Source organism: Mauremys mutica, chromosome 1 (assembly GCF_020497125.1).
Source record: "Mauremys mutica isolate MM-2020 ecotype Southern chromosome 1, ASM2049712v1, whole genome shotgun sequence".
Taxonomy (NCBI): domain Eukaryota; kingdom Metazoa; phylum Chordata; order Testudines; family Geoemydidae; genus Mauremys; species Mauremys mutica.
In genome coordinates, this window is record NC_059072.1 from 310,128,445 (window position 1) to 310,147,333 (window position 18,889).

The 18,889-nt window shown below is 42.3% G+C and overlaps 1 protein-coding gene and 1 long non-coding RNA gene across 4 annotated transcripts in view; one reads left to right on the top strand and one right to left on the bottom strand.

Annotated features, from left to right (window-relative positions):
- Window positions 1-1,415: 1,415 nt before the first annotated feature.
- LHFPL6 (LHFPL tetraspan subfamily member 6) overlaps window positions 1,416-18,889 on the top strand; it is a 201,706-nt gene continuing 184,232 nt past the window's right edge. For both annotated transcript variants that reach the window (XM_045014969.1, XM_045014976.1), the window contains exon 1: window positions 1,416-1,800. In XM_045014969.1, the coding sequence (XP_044870904.1) occupies window positions 1,416-1,800 (385 nt within the window). The remainder of the gene's footprint in view (window positions 1,801-18,889) is intronic.
- Window positions 1,655-7,333, bottom strand: LOC123369406. 2 transcript variants are annotated; one of them, XR_006579039.1, is made up of 4 exons: window positions 7,226-7,333; window positions 3,544-3,624; window positions 3,295-3,431; window positions 1,655-1,793 (listed from the first exon to the last, which is right to left on the bottom strand). It is a non-coding gene; the product is annotated as an uncharacterized LOC123369406 (long non-coding RNA). The 2 variants fall into 2 exon arrangements; XR_006579040.1 differs by having other exon boundaries at window positions 7,080-7,333.

Consider the following 18,889-nt stretch of genomic DNA (forward strand, 5'->3'; position numbering starts at 1 on the left):
GAAAATAAGCTTCATAGCAGAGGATTATTTTTCTTAAATAAATTAAAAAAGTAAACAAACTTTAATGTGGTGTGCATGGTTAATTTCATTTTAAGACCCTTTCCTACATTCCCTGCTGGTAAAAATGCAGTATTAATTTTATTGCCTGTACATGAAGTGAATTCACTTACTTGGCATTTAGCCATGCTCAAAAAAAAAAGTAAATAGCTGTCAGAATTCATTTGGCAGCAAGGGTGAGAAATGGTCATAACCATACAAATACTATTGGATTCAGATTTAATGATCCATGGTGGATTTAAAAAAATATTCCTCCAACTTTTGGAGAGTAGTGATTAGTTCTGTACTGTAATCGGAAGTGGGAGGATGCTACAGTGCTACATTAGAGATATGTAATTGTCAGAGAAGGAGGCTGGGAGCCAGGCTGTGTTCCTCAGGTCCTGCTGAGTGATCTTTAGCAAGCCACTTCCAGGCAAAATTTTAAATGTGGCTGCTTCTTTTAAGCAGCACAGATTTTTGGGTACTCAACTTGGGATAGTTTGGTATTAATACGCCTGCAGCTGCCATTGACTTTAGTTGGAATTGTGGATGCTTAGCATCTCTGTAAATCAGGCACAAGGTGTCTCCTTTTGGGCACCTGAACAATGATGCACCAAAAATCCCTGGCCATTTTTGATAAAATTTTAACCTCTGGATGTCTCATTTTACTCATCTGTAAATTAGGCACTTTAATACTACTTATGTAACGTCTCAAGGGCCTCAATCCTGCAAAGACTTATTCAGATACTTAACTTTACTGTGAGTCGTCCCATTGAATGCATAAAGTTAAGCATGTGTGTAAATCTTTGCAGGATCAGGGCCTCAAATGTTAAGGATTAAATAGATGTTTTCCTTTCCCCTATGTGAAAGACCAACACAAACAACAGGAAAATGACTGACTAACTTACTACATGGGGGTGGGAGGGCACTGAAACTGGCTCAACAGTGCTGGCAAATGAACATAGGAAAGAAAATGGAATATTTATTCTCTAATCTCTGTCAGTTGTGGCAATTCTAGGTGCTATTTGTAATAATAGTAGGGAAACCATTTTGAGGTAGAAGTGTGATTTATGTGAACAGTGTCTTATTGCTTTGAGATTCTTGGAAGGAATGCACTACAGAGAGTGGAACTGATTATTATTTATTTTATTACTTTAATATTATTGCATTTTTATTTTCCTCCTTATCATTATTTAACCAGGGACCTTCATCTTCATGACGGAAGAGAGCGTCATGGCCTTTAGGATTCAAGATTTTACTAGGCTGAGGATTGACCGGGACTGAAAGATTTTGGGTTACTCATAAATCTCCCCAAACTAACACACACAGACACAGTCCCTCTCTCCTCATTGCTACCGTTATTGGTTGTGAGTAAAAAGATGGCATCCAGCCTTACTTGCACTGGGATGATCTGGGCACTTCTCTCCTTCCTCTGCGCTGCTGCCTCGTGCATAGGATTCTTTATGCCCTACTGGCTGTTGGGGTCTCAGCTGGAGAAGTCAGTGTCCTTTGGCACTTTCCGAAGGTGTTCCTATCCAGTGCGTGATGAGAGCCGTCAGACTACAGTGATGGTAGAGCAGTGTGGCCGCTATGCATCCTTCCAGGCCATCCCAAGTGCTGAGTGGAGGATCTGCACCGTGGTGACGGGGCTGGGCTGCGGCCTCCTCCTTTTGGTGGCGCTGACTGCACTCATGGGCTGCTGTGTGTCCGAGCTCATCTCCAGAACTGTGGGCAGAGTAGCAGGAGGCATCCAGTTCCTGGGAGGTAAGTCACAAGCTTTTGATTCCTGAACTGTGCTTGTACAGTGACTGCATTATTTTCTCTATTCTTACGAAAGCTTCTCTGCAGGTTGCAGTCAACCTTGTTCATTCTCATATACTAAGTTCCTGCCAGGCTGACATTTAACCTTTCAGAATAGTATGCTGCATTAAATCACTTAAAACTATTATTAGGTTGTAAGAATACAATTCAATTTTAAGCTCCTTGGGGAAGGGATTGTCTTTTGCTTTGTGTTTTCACAATATTGTTGACTTCAGTAGGGCACTGCAACGGGGTATGGGTTTACCCACTTGGATCCAACTGCAGGGTCAAATCCCAGATTCCAACTGGAGAATCTTTATTACAGAATAGAGGATCCAAAGCCAGAAAGAATACAGCTTGACTCTCAGGTCCTAGGTGGAGTTTGCAGTGCTGACAGTTAAGGGGAATTTTTTTTCTTATAGATTGAGATCAAATTTGACCTCAGAGTTCCTGAGATATTAAACTTGGAACCCTACAATGCTATGCTTATAGAGTCATTTTTTGGAGTAAATCATCACAGTATTGTTGTAAGTGGTGCTGGAACATTGCATATGTTCCGGCAACACTTTCCTCTTGAATAACCATTCAAATGAATGAGATTTTAGGCTGTACTATTTACAGTGAGGTTCTGTATTTCAATGGCATTCAACACAGAAACCATCAAAGCTGCTATGTTTCACATGTTCTGTGATAGCCATTTCTAGGAGTGCAGATTCAGAAAGCATAGTCGTGGAATATTGTAATTCCCTCCCCTCCAAATAGGGCTCACACACTAATGAAATGGAAATACATTTTTAAGTATTTCACTGCAAACAAGACTGCACTACACAGTTTAAAGTTGAAAATCAGGGGAAAGGAAAGGAAGACTATCTGGGCCAGATCCTCAGCTAATGTAAGTTGTAGCTCTATTAAGGAGCTCATTTACATCATCTGAGAATCTGATCCAAAGCTCTGAAGTAATTCCTACACTCAGAAATAAACTGACACTGTTACTTCAGCGTTCTGTCTGCTGTGTGACCTATAGGCATTTCTGTATTTAATATGGCTCACAATCTGGAAGAAAATAGCAACGTCTTGAGAGAGAATTGTGACAGTAACTTACAGTTCCAAAAGCCCACTTTGTCATGAGATTCCACCCTCTCCCCTGCCCGCAGGCAGAGGGATGGAGAGATATTTGATTAAATAATATGTGTGATCCCACTCAGACTGGTTATTTTCACTTCCACCCACCCCAAAGGCTTCACTCCTTGCTTTTTAGCCACTGTTTTCTGTTTTCAATTTGTCTCTGATCAGATGATTTTAATTTTAGTTGATCCAGTTTTTGTGGCAGCACTCCCCCTTTCTGCAGGCTTGCTAGCCAGGCTGCTCCTATGTCTGATTACAATCCAGGTTAGTGAAATATGACAACCTCCACCGTCAATATTGAGGGAAGGGGAACAGAAAGAGTGGAAAACTCACAAATCTTTGTGGCTTTGTCTTGTGCTGTAAGTACGCCACCCCTTTCTGACCGCTGATGGAGACTTGGAATCAAATGTGATGAGGGAAGAGGCATCCTTAAGGTTACAGTGCAAGCCAATGGAGTTTTCCAGCATAGACTGCAAAACAATTTTCCAAGGAGGGGTGGACATAAGTGTTCAGAGTTTATTTTCAGTAGGTGCAATCCAAAAGATCAGTTAACTTGTGAAAATCACAGACAACTTTACTTACAGTTCAGAAATTATTTACACAGCATGTGTTATTTCCCCCTCTACTGGGTTTTAGGGTTATCTCTGATTTCATGCAGCAGTGCTGTAAAATGCGCAAGAAATGAACTAATTGAGAAACCATCACTTCTGAAGGTGCATAAAAAGAAACTTAAGACCTTAGAGATGGGGGATGGTGTGGTGGGTCAGTAACTTGGACAAGTTAAAGGGACACTGTCAAAGTAAAGAACAGAGGACAGATCCTTAGCTGGTGTAAATCAGCATAGCTCCATGGTCCTTATACCAGCTGAAGATTTATCAAAATTTCCTCCCCAAAAACCTTACTGTTATTCTATTTATGTTACTAATCAAAACATAGATTATTGAAAGGCAAAGTATGTTAACTATCTCATGTCTTTTTATGCTGTTTGTTTATCTTTTTGCCTTTCACTCACATTGGCAGTGATTCTAGGTCAGTCAGTTTCACCTTCTGTTTATAGATGCTTTCACCTTCTGATTCTCCTGCATCAGCACACTTGTTGTGCCTGCTGCCAACAACTCATGGGGAATGTTTGAATGTAAAAGAATATTAACTGACATTAAACACAAACATAAAAACATGATAGATTTTCTAGCTCATGGGTTTTGATAGGTACTACAGTTATGGGCACTAAGTGTTTTAAAAGGCACTAACTTGGGTGAATAAACTAACTGGCCAAATGCCTTGTAGTGGGAGACATAAGGGCAGGTGAGAACACGATACAGTTTGGATACAGCGATTGGGGGCGGGCCAATACTGACATATTGATCTGATTGTCCTGCTCTAGTATCAGAGGCTTTTTATTCTGCTATTGAGATGATGTGGATGGGCACTAGTAGACACAGGGCCTGATTCTCTTCTCACCTGAGTGCAAATCAGGAGCAACTCCAGAGAGGTCAGTGGAGTAACCCCTACGTAAAACCAGTTACGCCTGCCCTAGTGAAATGGTGCTAAGGTTTTACAGCTGGGTTTCACAGAGTTGTTGCTGTATGTGGCAACCAAGAGTCACTAACCAAGAGTTAGTTACTCATGGGTGCTTACCATAAACCAACTCCTCTCCTAAAAAATGAATGGTAGAACCTGGATGAAACTGCAAATCCCCACAGACTAGGAACAACAGTTTAGAAATTGGTTTGTCTGGCATTTAAGAGGCTCGTTTACTGTTTCAGAGGATCCCGAGAGTGGGATCTGTATATATTTTAAAACAAAACTAGAATACTATGCTCTGGGTTTCTTAAACTTTTTCAGTTTTAGCACAGAGATTGCCTTGTGGACTCTTCCCTCCCATTCTCAATCACACAAGCCACTTCCCATCCTATTTATGATCCCGATATCACTGCAGCAATTACAACAATTGCTTACATGGAAAAGTAACATTAGGAAAGTGTTTAATGTATATTTAGTTTCTTCTTATGCAATTAGCAGCCAGAAACAAGGAAAAGGAGCCAGCACCATTTGGCCAGCCAGCTCTCTGTGGACCATCAGTAGCTCATAGATCATAGTTTGAGGACTGCTACTGCTGTAGCTGATACTTTACAAGCATTTTTGCTGTATTGCTTCTGAGTACTGATAACCAATGTGAAAGTTATACTGTCTATAACCTCTTGAGGGCACAATTATGTAGATGCATACAGTCTTCACTGAGAATAGTAAGTGCAATGTATCTAGCTGATTTACTCTGAATTTTTGGAAGATTGAGATATATATCGTGTACTATGATAGACTGTATTGAAAGGTATGTCTTTAAAAATAACTGTAAAGTTTAACAAAAACTAAAGTGTAACAAATCTACAGCAAACTGTACTCTAATTATCGATCCTCTTTTCATTGCAATTTGGTTAGATATGGCATACTAATGTGATGAGTAATTTCACTCTCTGAATGAAGAGCAATCAAATTAAAAGCATAATGAACTAAAAGATTACCCAGTTTTATTACACACAGTGTATCAAAAGATACTGTATTTCACATACAGTAAATTTAAAGAGCATGATGCTAACAAGGTGACTTAATAAAAAGAGTCGGCACACAAAAGAGAAGAACTGAAATCTGCACTTACTTAGGCAAAACTCCCTTTGACTCTATGTTGAGCCATATTCAGGAGTGAGTGAATTGATGACCCACCATCTTTGACACATCTCTGAATTAGACCCATTGGTCTTAATTTTGGGATGCATGTTGTCTTTTTGAAGAACTTCAAAAAGATCTCACAAAACTAAGTGATTGGGCAACAAAATGGCAAATGAAATTTAATGTGGATAAATGTAAAGTAATGCACATTGGAAAAAATAACCCCAACTATACATACAACATGATGGGGGCTAATTTAGCTACAACGAGTCAGGAAAAAGATCTTGGCGTCATCGTGGATAGTTCTCTGAAGATGTCCACGCAGTGTGCAGAGGCGGTCAAAAAAGCAAACAGGATGTTAGGAATCATTAAAAAGGGGATAGAGAATAAGACTGAGAATATACCGTATTATTGCCCTTATATAAATCCATGGTACGCCCACATCTCGAATACTGTGTACAGATGTGGTCTCCTCACCTCAAAAAAGATATTCTAGCACTAGAAAAGGTTCAGAAAAGGGCAACTAAAATGATTAGGGGTTTAGAGAGGGTCCCATACGAGGAAAGATTAAAGAGGCTAGGACTCTTCAGTTTAGAAAAGAGAAGAGTAAGGGGGGATATGATAGAGGTATATAAAATCATGAGTGATGTTGAGAAAGTGGATAAGGAAAAGTTATTTACTTATTCCCATAATACAAGAACTAGGGGTCACCAAATGAAATTAATAGGCAGCAGGTTTAAAACAAATAAAAGGATTTCTTCTTCACGCAGCGCACAGTCAACTTGTGGAACTCCTTACCTGAGGAGGTTGTGAAGGCTAGGACTATAACAATGTTTTAAAGTGGACTGGATAAATTCATGGTGGCTAAGTCCATAAATGGCTATTAGCCAGAATGGGTAAGAATGGTGTCCCTAGCCTCTGTTCGTCAGAGGATGGAGATGGATGGCAGGAGAGAGATCACTTGATCATTGCCTGTTAGGTTCACTCCCTCTGGGGCACCTGGCATTGGCCACTGTCGGTAGACAGATACTGGGCTAGATGGACCTTTGGTCTGACCCGGTACGGCCTTTCTTATGTTCTTATGTTCTTAGATCCTAGTGAGCGCCCCTTTTGGCCGTTCATTAGGAATGCCAAAGGGACTCCAAGCCTTTGAACTCTGAATTGTCAAAGGTGTTTCAAGCTCCATGAGCCTGAACGGAGTCCAGCCATTGCCCCAACCTTAGGCACACTCAGAGGGCTCAGACCTTCTATCTGGAACTCCCCCTCTGTGTGTTGGAACCTGCTGTCCAACCTCTTACCCCTCCTGACTGACCTTTCAGACTCCCAGTACTTAAACACACCCTCCCCCAGAACTCCACCCCCAAGGTCTGATGCTTCTGGTTTACAATTTGACTCCCTAAGAGGCACACTGTATTTGTGAAGGTCTCTCTCTCTCAGTCACTCGCTCTTACTTTGTTCAATGTATCAAACTTTATGCGCTTTATATTTCATCATGTAAAGCACAGGAGAATACAGATCACACCAAACAATAAAACCTTCTGCACACAATGTTCCTCATTAGCTCATCCTTCCCTTGAGAAATCATCTGTATTCTCACAGGCAGGCAGAGTCCTCCACCCGGTTGTCTTCCTTGCCCCTGTAGCAGCTTCCTGCATCCTAATGTTTGTAGTGCAAGATGGCTCTGTCTCCTCTCATTCCCCTTTGTCAGTCCCTTTATAGACTCCTGGTGGGGTCACCTACTTCTTTTGTTCTGCCTTCTGGTAATTTTCCATTACCCTCAACCCGCCCTTCAGACAAGAGCAGAAAATGTCTTCTCCCAGGCGGAGCAAACCTATTGTCCCAAGATGTTTTACTTTGAACAGCTGATCACTGACTAGTGATCATTCACCATTGTCTCTGGCCTGGAAGAGACATGACACAAGTCTGCTAACTCATGGGGGATATATATATATATATATAGGCTTTCCATGACATAGTAATTTCATAAAATTAAAATTCAGAAGTGGTCAGGCTGAACCCCCAGTTTGTTATGCATCTGAAAAGTGAGTTGCTTTTCTGTAGGTAAATCTGGTATAACTGACTAGGTTGCACTGTCTTGATTCTCCAGTAGCTTTTTTACACCAGAATTTCACAAGTTCCGACAGGAGTTCCTTTCGGAAATGAGAGGAGCCAAATAAGCAGGCCTTGCAGACCTGCTCTCTCCCCTATTTCTCTCTCTTCATTCCCTTGTGCCTACACCAGCTGCTACTGTAACCTGTGAACGGATGGCCCTTTTATTGTAGCTTGGGGAATTTGGAACATTTGGCTATATGGGAAAACAGGCTCAAGCTGTTTCTAAGGTAAATTCTGAAAACATCTGCAAAAGAAAAATAACCCTCAGGGAAAGCCACTGTGAAGTTCCTCAAACCCTGTGCTAGGGCAATAGTCCTGTATTAGCCTGCACAGACCCTTGCCTGCTCTTGACAAACATTGGCTGGATGCGGAGGATAGAGCTGGTTCGGAATTTTCCACCAGAATGATTGTCTGATTGAAAACACCCTTTATTCAAAATTTTCCATGGGAATATTTCAATTTTGCAAAAAAAAATTCAAGTTTTCCATCAGCAAAATTGAAATGGTGACTCCCAGGCTGCCTTGCTGGAAGGCTCTTGTCAATTTCAATTTCTGCCTGCTGGGAAACAGTGAAATTGACAAGAGGCTTCCTGAAAAGAAGATGGCAAGCCAAAAAATTCCATTTCACTCAACTCTAAGTGAAATTTTTCTGGAAATCCCTTTGTGCAATAAATTTTTGCATTTTTGACTTTTTGTTACAATCTGCAATTCCCCCCACCCCTTCAAAAAACCATGACAATTTTTCACAGGAAGGGATTTCCATATTATGGCCTGCTCTAGTTGGGAACCCTACAGACAATAATCACATGAGGTGTTTTGCCACTTTTTCCTCTCTCTCATTTTTCTGTCAGGTAGGAGTGACTTTCTCATGGGTTCGAGTGATTATCCATGTTACACAAAGACAAACTTCATCTTTTACACACACACACACACACACACACACACACACACACACACACACACACACACACACACACACACACACACACACACCTACCGTAAAAAGACGAAAGCATGGAAAGGAACATGTGCCTCCCCAGAAGACATAGGTGCCGACTGCGTGGGTGCTGCATTGGGTGCCCAGCACTCACCGGTGGCCTTGTGGATCAGCTCTTCCCCCTCCCTCCCAGTGCCTCCCAACTGCCACAGATCAGCTGTTCAGCGGTGGGCAGGAGGCGCTGAGGGGGAGGAGGGGAGCGAGGGTGGGGCTCACTCGGGGGAGTGGAAGGGGGTAGAGCGGGGCTCGAAGAGGCAGGGCAGGGGTGGGAAGAGGTGCAGTAGGGGCAGGACCTGGGGTGGAGCAGGGGTTGAGCACTGCTGGGGAAATGAGAAAGTTGGCACCTGTGCCAGAAGACACCAACATTGAGGCAAACAAGGAGTATGACATTGGTTGATGTTGTTATGGAGTAGAATCTCTGTACATTAGCTTTATGCTTCAATTAAGAGCGGCCTCACAGCTGCTCCAGTTCACGCCAGCTGCCCCACCTGTTTTACATAGAGACAGAGTCCAGTGTATATTTGTACAGACCACACCCCTTTTTGGCTTAGCCTCAGCACTCCTGGATATTACATCTTGGCTTGCAGAGCCAGCCACTTTGATCACTAGTTGTAATGTTTAATGCCCACTTTACACCAACTTTACAAAGGTGCAGCTGCCTACAATAATGTAACACCCGTACAGAATAAAACCCATTGACTCCAATGAGAGTTCTGCCTTTGCAGGAAATGCAGGATCAGTCAGGCCATAAGTAAGGTGGTTATTGTGGGAAGACATAATAAAAGGAAAGACACAAAAATCTGCCATCCTGAGCAGATTTTGCAGCCCATATGGTAGAACATTAGGTAATAAGATCCCCCGCTGTATGCTTGCAAAAGTGACAATTTAAGGACATTTGGACAAATTCAGAAGCGAGTCTAAGATGATGTAATTTACAACTTGTGGGCTCCCTTAGTGTGTAGATTACATCAATTTCACCTCTCTTACACACAAACACACACACACACACCCTTAGTCAAGTGTAATTCTCCCCTCTTAATATTACCTCTGAGCCTGGCCCACTGCATATGACTGTAAGGGAGTCTAAGTTAACATATACTTATATGGGTCAGAAAAAATATAAATTTAGACTCTCCAGTTGTCACTTAGACTCACACTCCCCTCTAAATTTGATCCATTTGGTTGGCCTAAACCTTATGTCTTCCTGCGTTAGTCAAGTGAAAGAGAAAGGAGTAGATCCTCAGCTGCTGTAAATTGTCATCGCTCCATTGAAGCCAATGGAATTATGACAGTTTACACCAGCTGTCCCAAAGTGTTGAGGCTGTTTGGTTGGAACACTGACCTAAATTGAGAATGGTTCCAAAGATGAATGTAACTAACAGAGATGTTAATGGGTGTGTATTCATTTGTTTACAGTGAGCTGTGCTATTTTCGCAACGATTTTTACTACTACAATAAGCTTCAGCTAAGTAAGGAGAAAAATTCCATGCATGCCAAATTTCAGCCTGGAGCAAATTTTTAAAAGTCCGATTATAAGCCTCTGGAAAGCATGTGTATAATGGAAATGCTGACACGCACAAAAAAATGAAACAAAAAACCCTCCAAAAAAGAATGATGCTGCTAAAATATTGGGAAGAGTTGCTTTCCTTCTCCTTTCTTTGCTATTGATGTTGAATATAAAAGTACTGTGTGATGCTTTGATTATTGTTGCAGCTGTTTGGAGTTTAAGCAGACTTTTGCATTAAGACCAGACTTTTTGATCTAAAGAAAACTCAGAGTGCTGTTTTATTTATATGTAGAAATGCTCACTTGTCTCATTTTTAGCTCTTTTTTCATACTGGAAAGTAACAATACTTAGCACTTGCATGGTGCTTTACATTCAAAGGGTTTTACAAACATTGACTAATTAATCTTCAGGAGAGGTTCATAAGGATGTATTATCTTCATTTTACACATGGAGAAGCTGAGTCACTGATATGCCGAGTGACTTGTTCAAAGCCAAAATGGCATCAGTGACAGACCAAGAATCAGGAGTTCTTAGCACACAATGAATCTCATGCTCAGCCCTCTACTAGGCCTTGCTGTCTTGTAAAACAAAGTCAAATGAAAGGGCTCATCATTTGTCATACTAATAAAAACCTTTGAGAGAGACACTGATTCACATTAATGGAGACTGGGGGCCAGTTACTCAGCTGGCATAGATCAGCATTGCTCCATTGAAGTCAGGCCCAAGTTTGACTTATGCCAAGAGAATTTGGCCCAGTAAGTAAAGGTGATTCTATCAAGAGGGGTCTCTGTAAATTTTGTCAATCTGGGACATAATCTCATTTAACTATTATAGTACCACTCTTTTTGGAGGCTGTGTTCAAGCCCTAGGACCCCATCCAGCAAAGCGCTTAGGGACAGAGTGTGAACCCCTTACTCACAATGGTGCAAAGTTACTTACCTGAGTAGCCCCACTCACTCATGAGTTAATGCTTGGCTGGCCTGGGGTTGTAAGAACTCGGTGGGCTGTGCAAGCCCACAGGATAGAAGCTTGACAGGTCCAGGAAGGGTTGGCCTACTGCAGACCCAGCATTCAACGCTTGTTTGGAGGTTATGTTGCTCAGAAAGCTACCAAAATATTCTGCTGGATCAAGCCCCAAGAGCAATGATAGAGAATTACATGGTAAGAAAATTTATTCTAAAATAAAGATTATAGAAAATATTCCATATTCAAGCTTTTAAAATATCAACAGTTTAAATTAAAATTAATTAGAAGGAGTTGGGAAAATTCTGTGCTGTGCTGTGGTGTAAATCTGGAGCGACTCCAGTTAAATCAGTGGAATTACTCTGCATTTGTGTTGGAGTAAATGAGAGAACAAATTTGGCCTAGAGTTAGTAATTTTGTTTCTGTGTTGAAAGACTCAGCTTGTTTTGCATCCTGAACACATTTAGGTGTTTGAATGTTATTGGAAACTTCACTTAGTCACTGAAATTTTGCAGTATTTTCCAATTAGCAATGAGCTCATGCGCTGAGATCCCATAGACAGTGAAGGATTGTTCCCAACAGCACATTTTCCAGGGCTTTGTCCAATCCAGTTTTAAATGACTTCTTAGTGGGGCTTTTCTCACTTCCTTTGGGAGACAGTCTAATAGGAATTCCATTAGAATTTTTTTTCCTGATATTCAGCCTACTTTTTCCTTTACTTAATGTCATCCTATTACTTCTCTGTATATACTTTCTTTTACCATCTGAGCTGTGGGGCTTTGGCTTTCAAAGGTCTAATGAAAACCTCTTCTAACTCCTTAATCATGAAGGTGAGGTCAGACACATGGCTTGCAGACTAGCAGTGCAGTTGTTTTCATATGGCATAGCAAATAGGAAGGGGCTTGACCTAATTTAGAAACTAGAAGTCACAGAGGAAGGAAGGGCTAACTTTGCAGTCACATGACCTCACAGGCCAGAGTGACAATGTTCACATAATGGTCCATGACAGTCCCCTGCCAGTCACTTCACATGTCTTTGTTTCTTTAGCTTAGGCATGAAAAGTTGCACACAATCAACAAACTCGACATTGTCAGATTATGCCATGGGCTTCCCATGATGCCATGGACTTGAGTCTGATCTCATTTACATTGCTTGTACTGATGTAAGTCCTTTTACTTCAGTGGAGTTGCCACTAACTTACACTGGTGTAACAGCAGAACTAGGCCCTCACATGCCGCCCAACTGTGCTGTCCTTTGATACATCACTCAGGGCCTGCTCCTGTTGAAGTCAATGGCAAAATTCTTCAACTTCAGTGGGAGAAGGAGCAGGCCTTATGGTTCAAACCTGGCAGTTCCTCAACATTGTCAACTCCTACCAAAGAAATGAGACTCAAGGGTGCTCAGCTTCTTCAAGATGGTGCACAGAACTTTTCAGGATAGACCAGGGGTCGGCAACCGGTGGCTCGCGGCTCGCCAGGGTAAGCACCCTGGCGGGCCGGCCCGGTTTGTTTATCTGCCGCGTCGGCAAGTTCGGCCGATCGCGGCTCCCACTGGCCGCGGTTCGCGGTCCCAGGCCAATGCGGGAGGCAGGAAGCGGCGCGAGCCGAGGGATGTTCTGGCCGTGGCTTCCTGCCTCCCGCATTGGCCTGGGACCGCGAACCGCGGCCAGTGGGAGCCGCGATCGGCCGAACTTGCCGACGCGGCAGATAAACAAACCGGGCCGGCCCGCCAGGGTACTTACCCTGGCGAGCCGCGAGCCACCGGTTGCCGACCCCTGGGATAGACCCTTAGACCCTGATCCTGCATGCTCATGTGCTTAACTTTAACTTCAGTGGGACCATTCAGGTACTTAGCATATGCTTAAGTGCTTTGCTGGATCAAGGCCAGAGTGCTGGGTGCCTTGCAGGATGGAGCAGTAGATGCCTGAAAGTGTTTTTTTTTATGATAACTGACTATTTTGGGTATTGATTTGTAAGTAAAATTTACTGCTGGGCTGACACAGAAAATCTTTAACAGAACTTACTACTAGTTGGTAGGAATTTCATGGAAATCTCACATTATATATATAAACTTAAAAAAATATTATAAGACACTCTTATTTCTTGTTACATGAACCAAAATCCTCAGGAGAGAATGCAAAAGAAATGCACTGCCCCTATAAACATTCTGTATCGTTGCTGTGGTAATGTAAAGATTTGACCTTTCCTTTGCAATCTGACAGTTCAGTTGTCTGGTATTGTCCCTGAATAAAGATGCCTTTGTACTATAAAGTGGCATTGTTAATTCCAAAAGAATGGTTTTCTAATCAATGCAAAGGGATATGGAGTTTGTCCCTTGCTTGAAGGATAAAGGATTTGAGATAAAGCCATGAATGATCAGTCTGGAATGATAAAAGCTGCTTCTAAAATAAAGCTCTCAATGAAAGGGTATGAAACCTGCTTATGCAGTAGAGTACAAGAAATAGCCTTGAGGTTTCCAGAGAAAGTGTGCTTCCTGACTTCTTCACAAGTTTGGGCTTTTGTCTCGGCTGGAGCTACTGAAAGCCAATTTGGGACTAAGATTTTTAAAAGAGAATGAACTTGATATTTAGAACACCATGGGCAACTCAGTTTGGCCACAATACAGTAGAACTCCAATTATCCCAAGTGTTTTTTAAAAGCATTCAGATTAAAAGGGTTGCAGATGCTTTGGGTAGCAATGCATTCTGCTAGGGGACCTCAGTGATTATGTGTGAGTGAATTTAATGGTCCTTTGGTTTAACCAGGACATAAAGGAGGTTAAACCCTATGTGTAATAGGCACCCTCCAAACACTGTAATACTTGTACAAGCCTTAAAAGTCATGAAGTGATCTTTGGGGGTTTGTACATCTGCCTATGCAAATTTGCACTTCAGTCCACAGTTATTTATTATTATATTATTAATTTAATCTCATAGTACAGCCTAGATGCTCCAACGGAGATCAGGGCCCCATTGTGCAAGGCACTGCACATAGAGTAAGAGACAGTCACTGCCCCAGAAATGTTGCAGTGGAAAGACAAAACAGGTAAAAGATGATGGAAAGAGATATAGCATTCAGTCTTAGTCAATAGACAGATGGCTTGCAAATGTTATGTTAGTTCTATGATTTTTATTTGTGTGGTTTAGATTTTTTTTAAATCTGTCATGTTGGGGCAGGTTTATATAGTTTAATGTGTTATAAATATAAATAACTAGGCATTTCTAGCCACTGTGTTCAGTGCAAGGTGGACTCCTGATACTCCTGATACTGATACAATAATAATTATTATAAGTTTTCAAGTCTTTTAAATCATTTGTAGTGTGCAGTTTTAGTCCTACATCTGCTCAGATCTTAACTCTCATGGCAGTCATTAGCTTTGCTCTCCATTCCTGGAGACTCATTACCTCACACAAGATTACATCACTCAAAATGGAGCAATACTTGTGTAAAGGTCTGTATTGCAACCCCAAGCATTCAAAAACCATGAAATTGGCTCCTCAAAATCACAGGATTTGCTTAAAAAATCATGAGTTTATAAAATGGTAAATTTGGGGTTCTTTATATTTTCCGTCTGGATTTTGAGCCTTTAGGATTCGTGTTTTTTGCTATAACTCTGAGGGCTAGAAACTTAGGGGTTGTTTTTTTAAATGAAGGCTGAGATTTTCATGCAATCCCCTGACTTCCGGGCAGGGGCTATAAGGCAAACAGAGTTGGCTGCAGTGAAGACCAGAGTGAGAAATGAACCAGTCCTATCTGTAGAGTTTTACATAGCCAATCAGAAACAGGGGCGGCTCTAGGCACCAGCGGGCCAAGCGCCCGCTTGGGGCGGCATCCTGGGGAGGGCGGCAGATGGCCCCGGTGGACCTCCCGCCGGCATGCCGGCGGGAGGTCCACCGGAGCCACCGACCCGCAACCGCCAAAGCGCCGCCTAGAGCCGCCCTGCCGCCAGCCCCGGCCGGGAATCAGAGGGCTCCGGGCTGCCCGCCGTGGCGGGCAGCGAAGAGCCTTTTAAATCCCAGCCGCTGCTGGGAATCAGAGCCTTCTGACTCCCGGCCGCGGCTGGGATTTAAAAGGCTCTGGGCTCCCCGCCGCAGCGGGGAGCCCAGAGCCCTTAGGCGCGCCTGCCGCCCTAAGGGCACACGGACTGCCCCCGCCCCCAGCCCAGGGCGGCAATTCAGCGTGCTGCTTGGGGCGGCAAAAACTGTAGAGCCGGCCCTGATCAGAAAAACATGCTTTCAGCTCGACTTCAGTGGAGTTACTCCAGATTTACACCAGTGTCACTTCCAGCAGAATCTGGGTTATTGGGCTATGAGCTCACACTGGTGGAAACCCCAGTGGAGTAACACTAGTATAAGCTAGAATCAGGCCTTGAGGCCAAATTCTCAGATAATGCCAAGCTGTGAAGGGTGAGACAAAGTAGGATGTATGTCATCTGTATGCTCCCCTGATTTCCAGCACTGCTACAGGCCAGCTCATCCCCCAGAGTAAATCAGAGCACCCTCGGGGATGCTCTAAGAAGTTACACCAGCAAATAACACTACCCAAGGGACTATACAGCTTTCCTGCCCCTTTGTGCCATTGGTGTTCAATGGGACTGCTCCCTTGAATAGAGTTCTACACATGTGTAAGTGTTTACAGACCTGAGCCCTTACTTTTTAATATGTTTCAGTCTGCTGTGGGATGAAAGATCTTATCTACTAAACATACAGTATAATTATTAATGTTTTATAATGGAGCGCTGCTTTGGAAACCACTCATTTTGTGAGCAATGAGCCCGCCCTTGAATGGTGGCCATTAGTTTCTGATTATCTTATTTTATTTTTTGTGTTTCGCTGGCAGTAACACAGTCTGAATTCACTCACCATGTCAGCACATTTGAGTGTGGGGCTGCAGCTAACTTGTGCTGAACTATCAAGAACTCTGTTCGGTTTGTTCCTCTTTTCCATAACAGAATGAAATAAAAATTGTGTCAGGAAGGAGCGCTTCTGTGATGCATTCAGTGACCTGAAAGAGCTGTGACAAACCTTAAATTAGGCAAGGCAAATTCCATATTGTGCACTAAGCCCTGGGATCCGATCTATGAACACAGGAAGTCTGGAGGATATTTTAACTTTTCATCTCATGCATAAGAATTACATTCTGTTTTGATCTCATGGCAGAGAAAAGTCGCTCTGCTTATCTCATCTACCCTAGTGGCTAGTCTGATTACAGAGCCCCCCTTCCTGGCACCTTTTAAAATTCAGTTTGGTTGCCTGTGCCCTTGGCACTCAGTGGGTTTCATTAAGTTTCACAGCAGTTAGTTTTCATTCCCTGCGTGGCACTTTTTTTTTAATCAACATTTGACTCTGGCGTAATTTCAGGCAGTTGTGCTTTTTGCAAAGCACTTACACAATAATAATTTTACTGAGCAGTTTTGGAAAGAAGATTCAGTTATGATTGTATCACTGTGTAAAAATGAATGAATAGGAAGATGTTTCCAAAGTGTTTTTTGCTTGTGATGGTAAAATAAAATATAAAGAAGCTTCTGCTTTTTTCAGTAGCTGAGTGTCTGGTCCCTTATTTCAAGGAGCGTAGATAAATAAAGGGCCTAAAAGTTGATATTGATTTTGAACATTGTCATAATTGTAGAGTAGAGTACTATATGGAGTCTGCAAATTCTATTTCCTTAGGGATAATGGCATTTTTTCTTTCAAGTGGAATTAGTGAATAGCTGTAGAATACTGAGCCAACATATTTATTTATTATTGTGGGTCAAACTTTTCTGAAACTGTAAGTGATCCCTGGATGGAAACTGAATATGAGCTTCTTTAGCAAAACATAGGTCCAGGTTTTCAAAAATGTATGCTTAAGGTTAAGGCTCCTGGTCTTACATTAGCCAAAGTGATCCGTGATTTGGGGATAACTTACTGGAGCCAATATAAAGGGTCCTCATTTTCAGTGGGTAGTTGTTTAATACTTCTGAAAATCAGGTCACTTTAGAGTCTCTCATATTAGACACCCAATAATGAAGGTGTCCAAAAATCACTAGTCATTTTGAAAATAAAGGGCCTAAGGGTCAAATTTTCAAAAGTACCAAAGAGACTTAAGAGCCTAAGGCCTGGTTCCCTGCTCAGGGACCTTGGGTGGAACAATGGGGGAGTTTGTTTAAATCTGCTGTTTCCCTGGGCTGCTGCCTATCTCAGGGTATGTCTTCACTACCAGACGGATGGGCGGGCAGCGATTGAGCCAGTGGGGATTGATTTATCGCATCTAGTCTAGCCCTGAGCCCTCTCCCGTCATCCTGTACTCCAGCTTGGCGAGAGGCACAGGCACAGTCGATGGGGGAGCAGCAGCAGTCGACTCACCGTAGTGAAGACACCACGGTAAGTTGATCTAAGTACGTCGACTTCAGCTACGCTATTCACACTATTCACTGGACAGTCCCTACGTAAAAGGATAAATGGACACAAATCAGATATTAGGAATGGCAATATACAAAAACCTGTAGGAGAACACTTCAATCTCCCTGGACACACAACTGTTATACCAATATAATAAAAACCAGCAGGATCTTATTAAGAGGGATAAGGCAAAGATGCCACATTTATTGTAAATACCATAACAAAACAAAAGACAATGTTTTCCTACTTGTTTCCATTACTACTTATTCCTTATACACACACACACACACACACACACATATTCATCCACACAATCATTCATTCAGGTTCTGTATAGATGTTATAGTTACCAGCCTAGATGTTGCTCATGCCAAGTTACTGGCCAGGTATCTTGGTCATGAGGATGGAGCCGAGTCTGTGTCAGATGCATCTGATGCTCCTGGAGGTTGGTATCAGAACCATAGACTCAAAGTCCTCAGTCTTTAGAGTCCAGTTTTATAGGGATTTTTCCCTATGTTAGTTCATAGGAGTTGCCTCATTCTGCTGTTGCTAAATCAATCAGCAGATGGCTGGCTCCATTCTGTCAGATGCTTGTTTTTCCTTCCTTTGAGGTGTGGTGGGTCATCTGGTTGATCCCACTTGACACCTTCTTCAGCCAACACTGAATTCTTCAGACTGGTAACTCCCTAACCATTCAGTCACATACATTCTCTATCTTAATCACATCTATTTCACTGTTTTGGCTTACTTAGAGTTAATTAATGTTTAACAAGTTTTATACAAAGTATTTCTTTGAGCAGGCTTCACACAGACACAGCTGGTGGCTTGCAGGTTAGAATCACAAATTTACTTCTAACATAAACCTTTAGTTACAAGGCATCAATTAACAATAAGTCATTTTTCATATAAACCATGTCTAATATAAACCTTCTTTAATATCCCTACACAACAGCAGATTTAAAGGTAGCCATCCTGCATCAAAAAAACTTCAGGACCAGACTTCAAAGAGAAACTGCTGAGATTCAGTTCATCTGCAAATTTGACACCATCAACTCAGGATTGAACAAAGACTGTGAATGGCTTGCCAACTACAAAAGCAGTTTCTCCTCCCTTGGTGTTCACACCTCAACTGCTAGAAGACGGCCTCATCCTCCCTGATTGAACTAACCTCGTTATCTCCAGCCTGATTCTTGCTTGCATATATATACCTGCGTCTGGAAATTTCCACTACATGCATCCGACGAAGTGGGTATTCACCCACGAAAGCTCATGCTCCAATACGTCTGTTAGTCTATAAGGTGCCA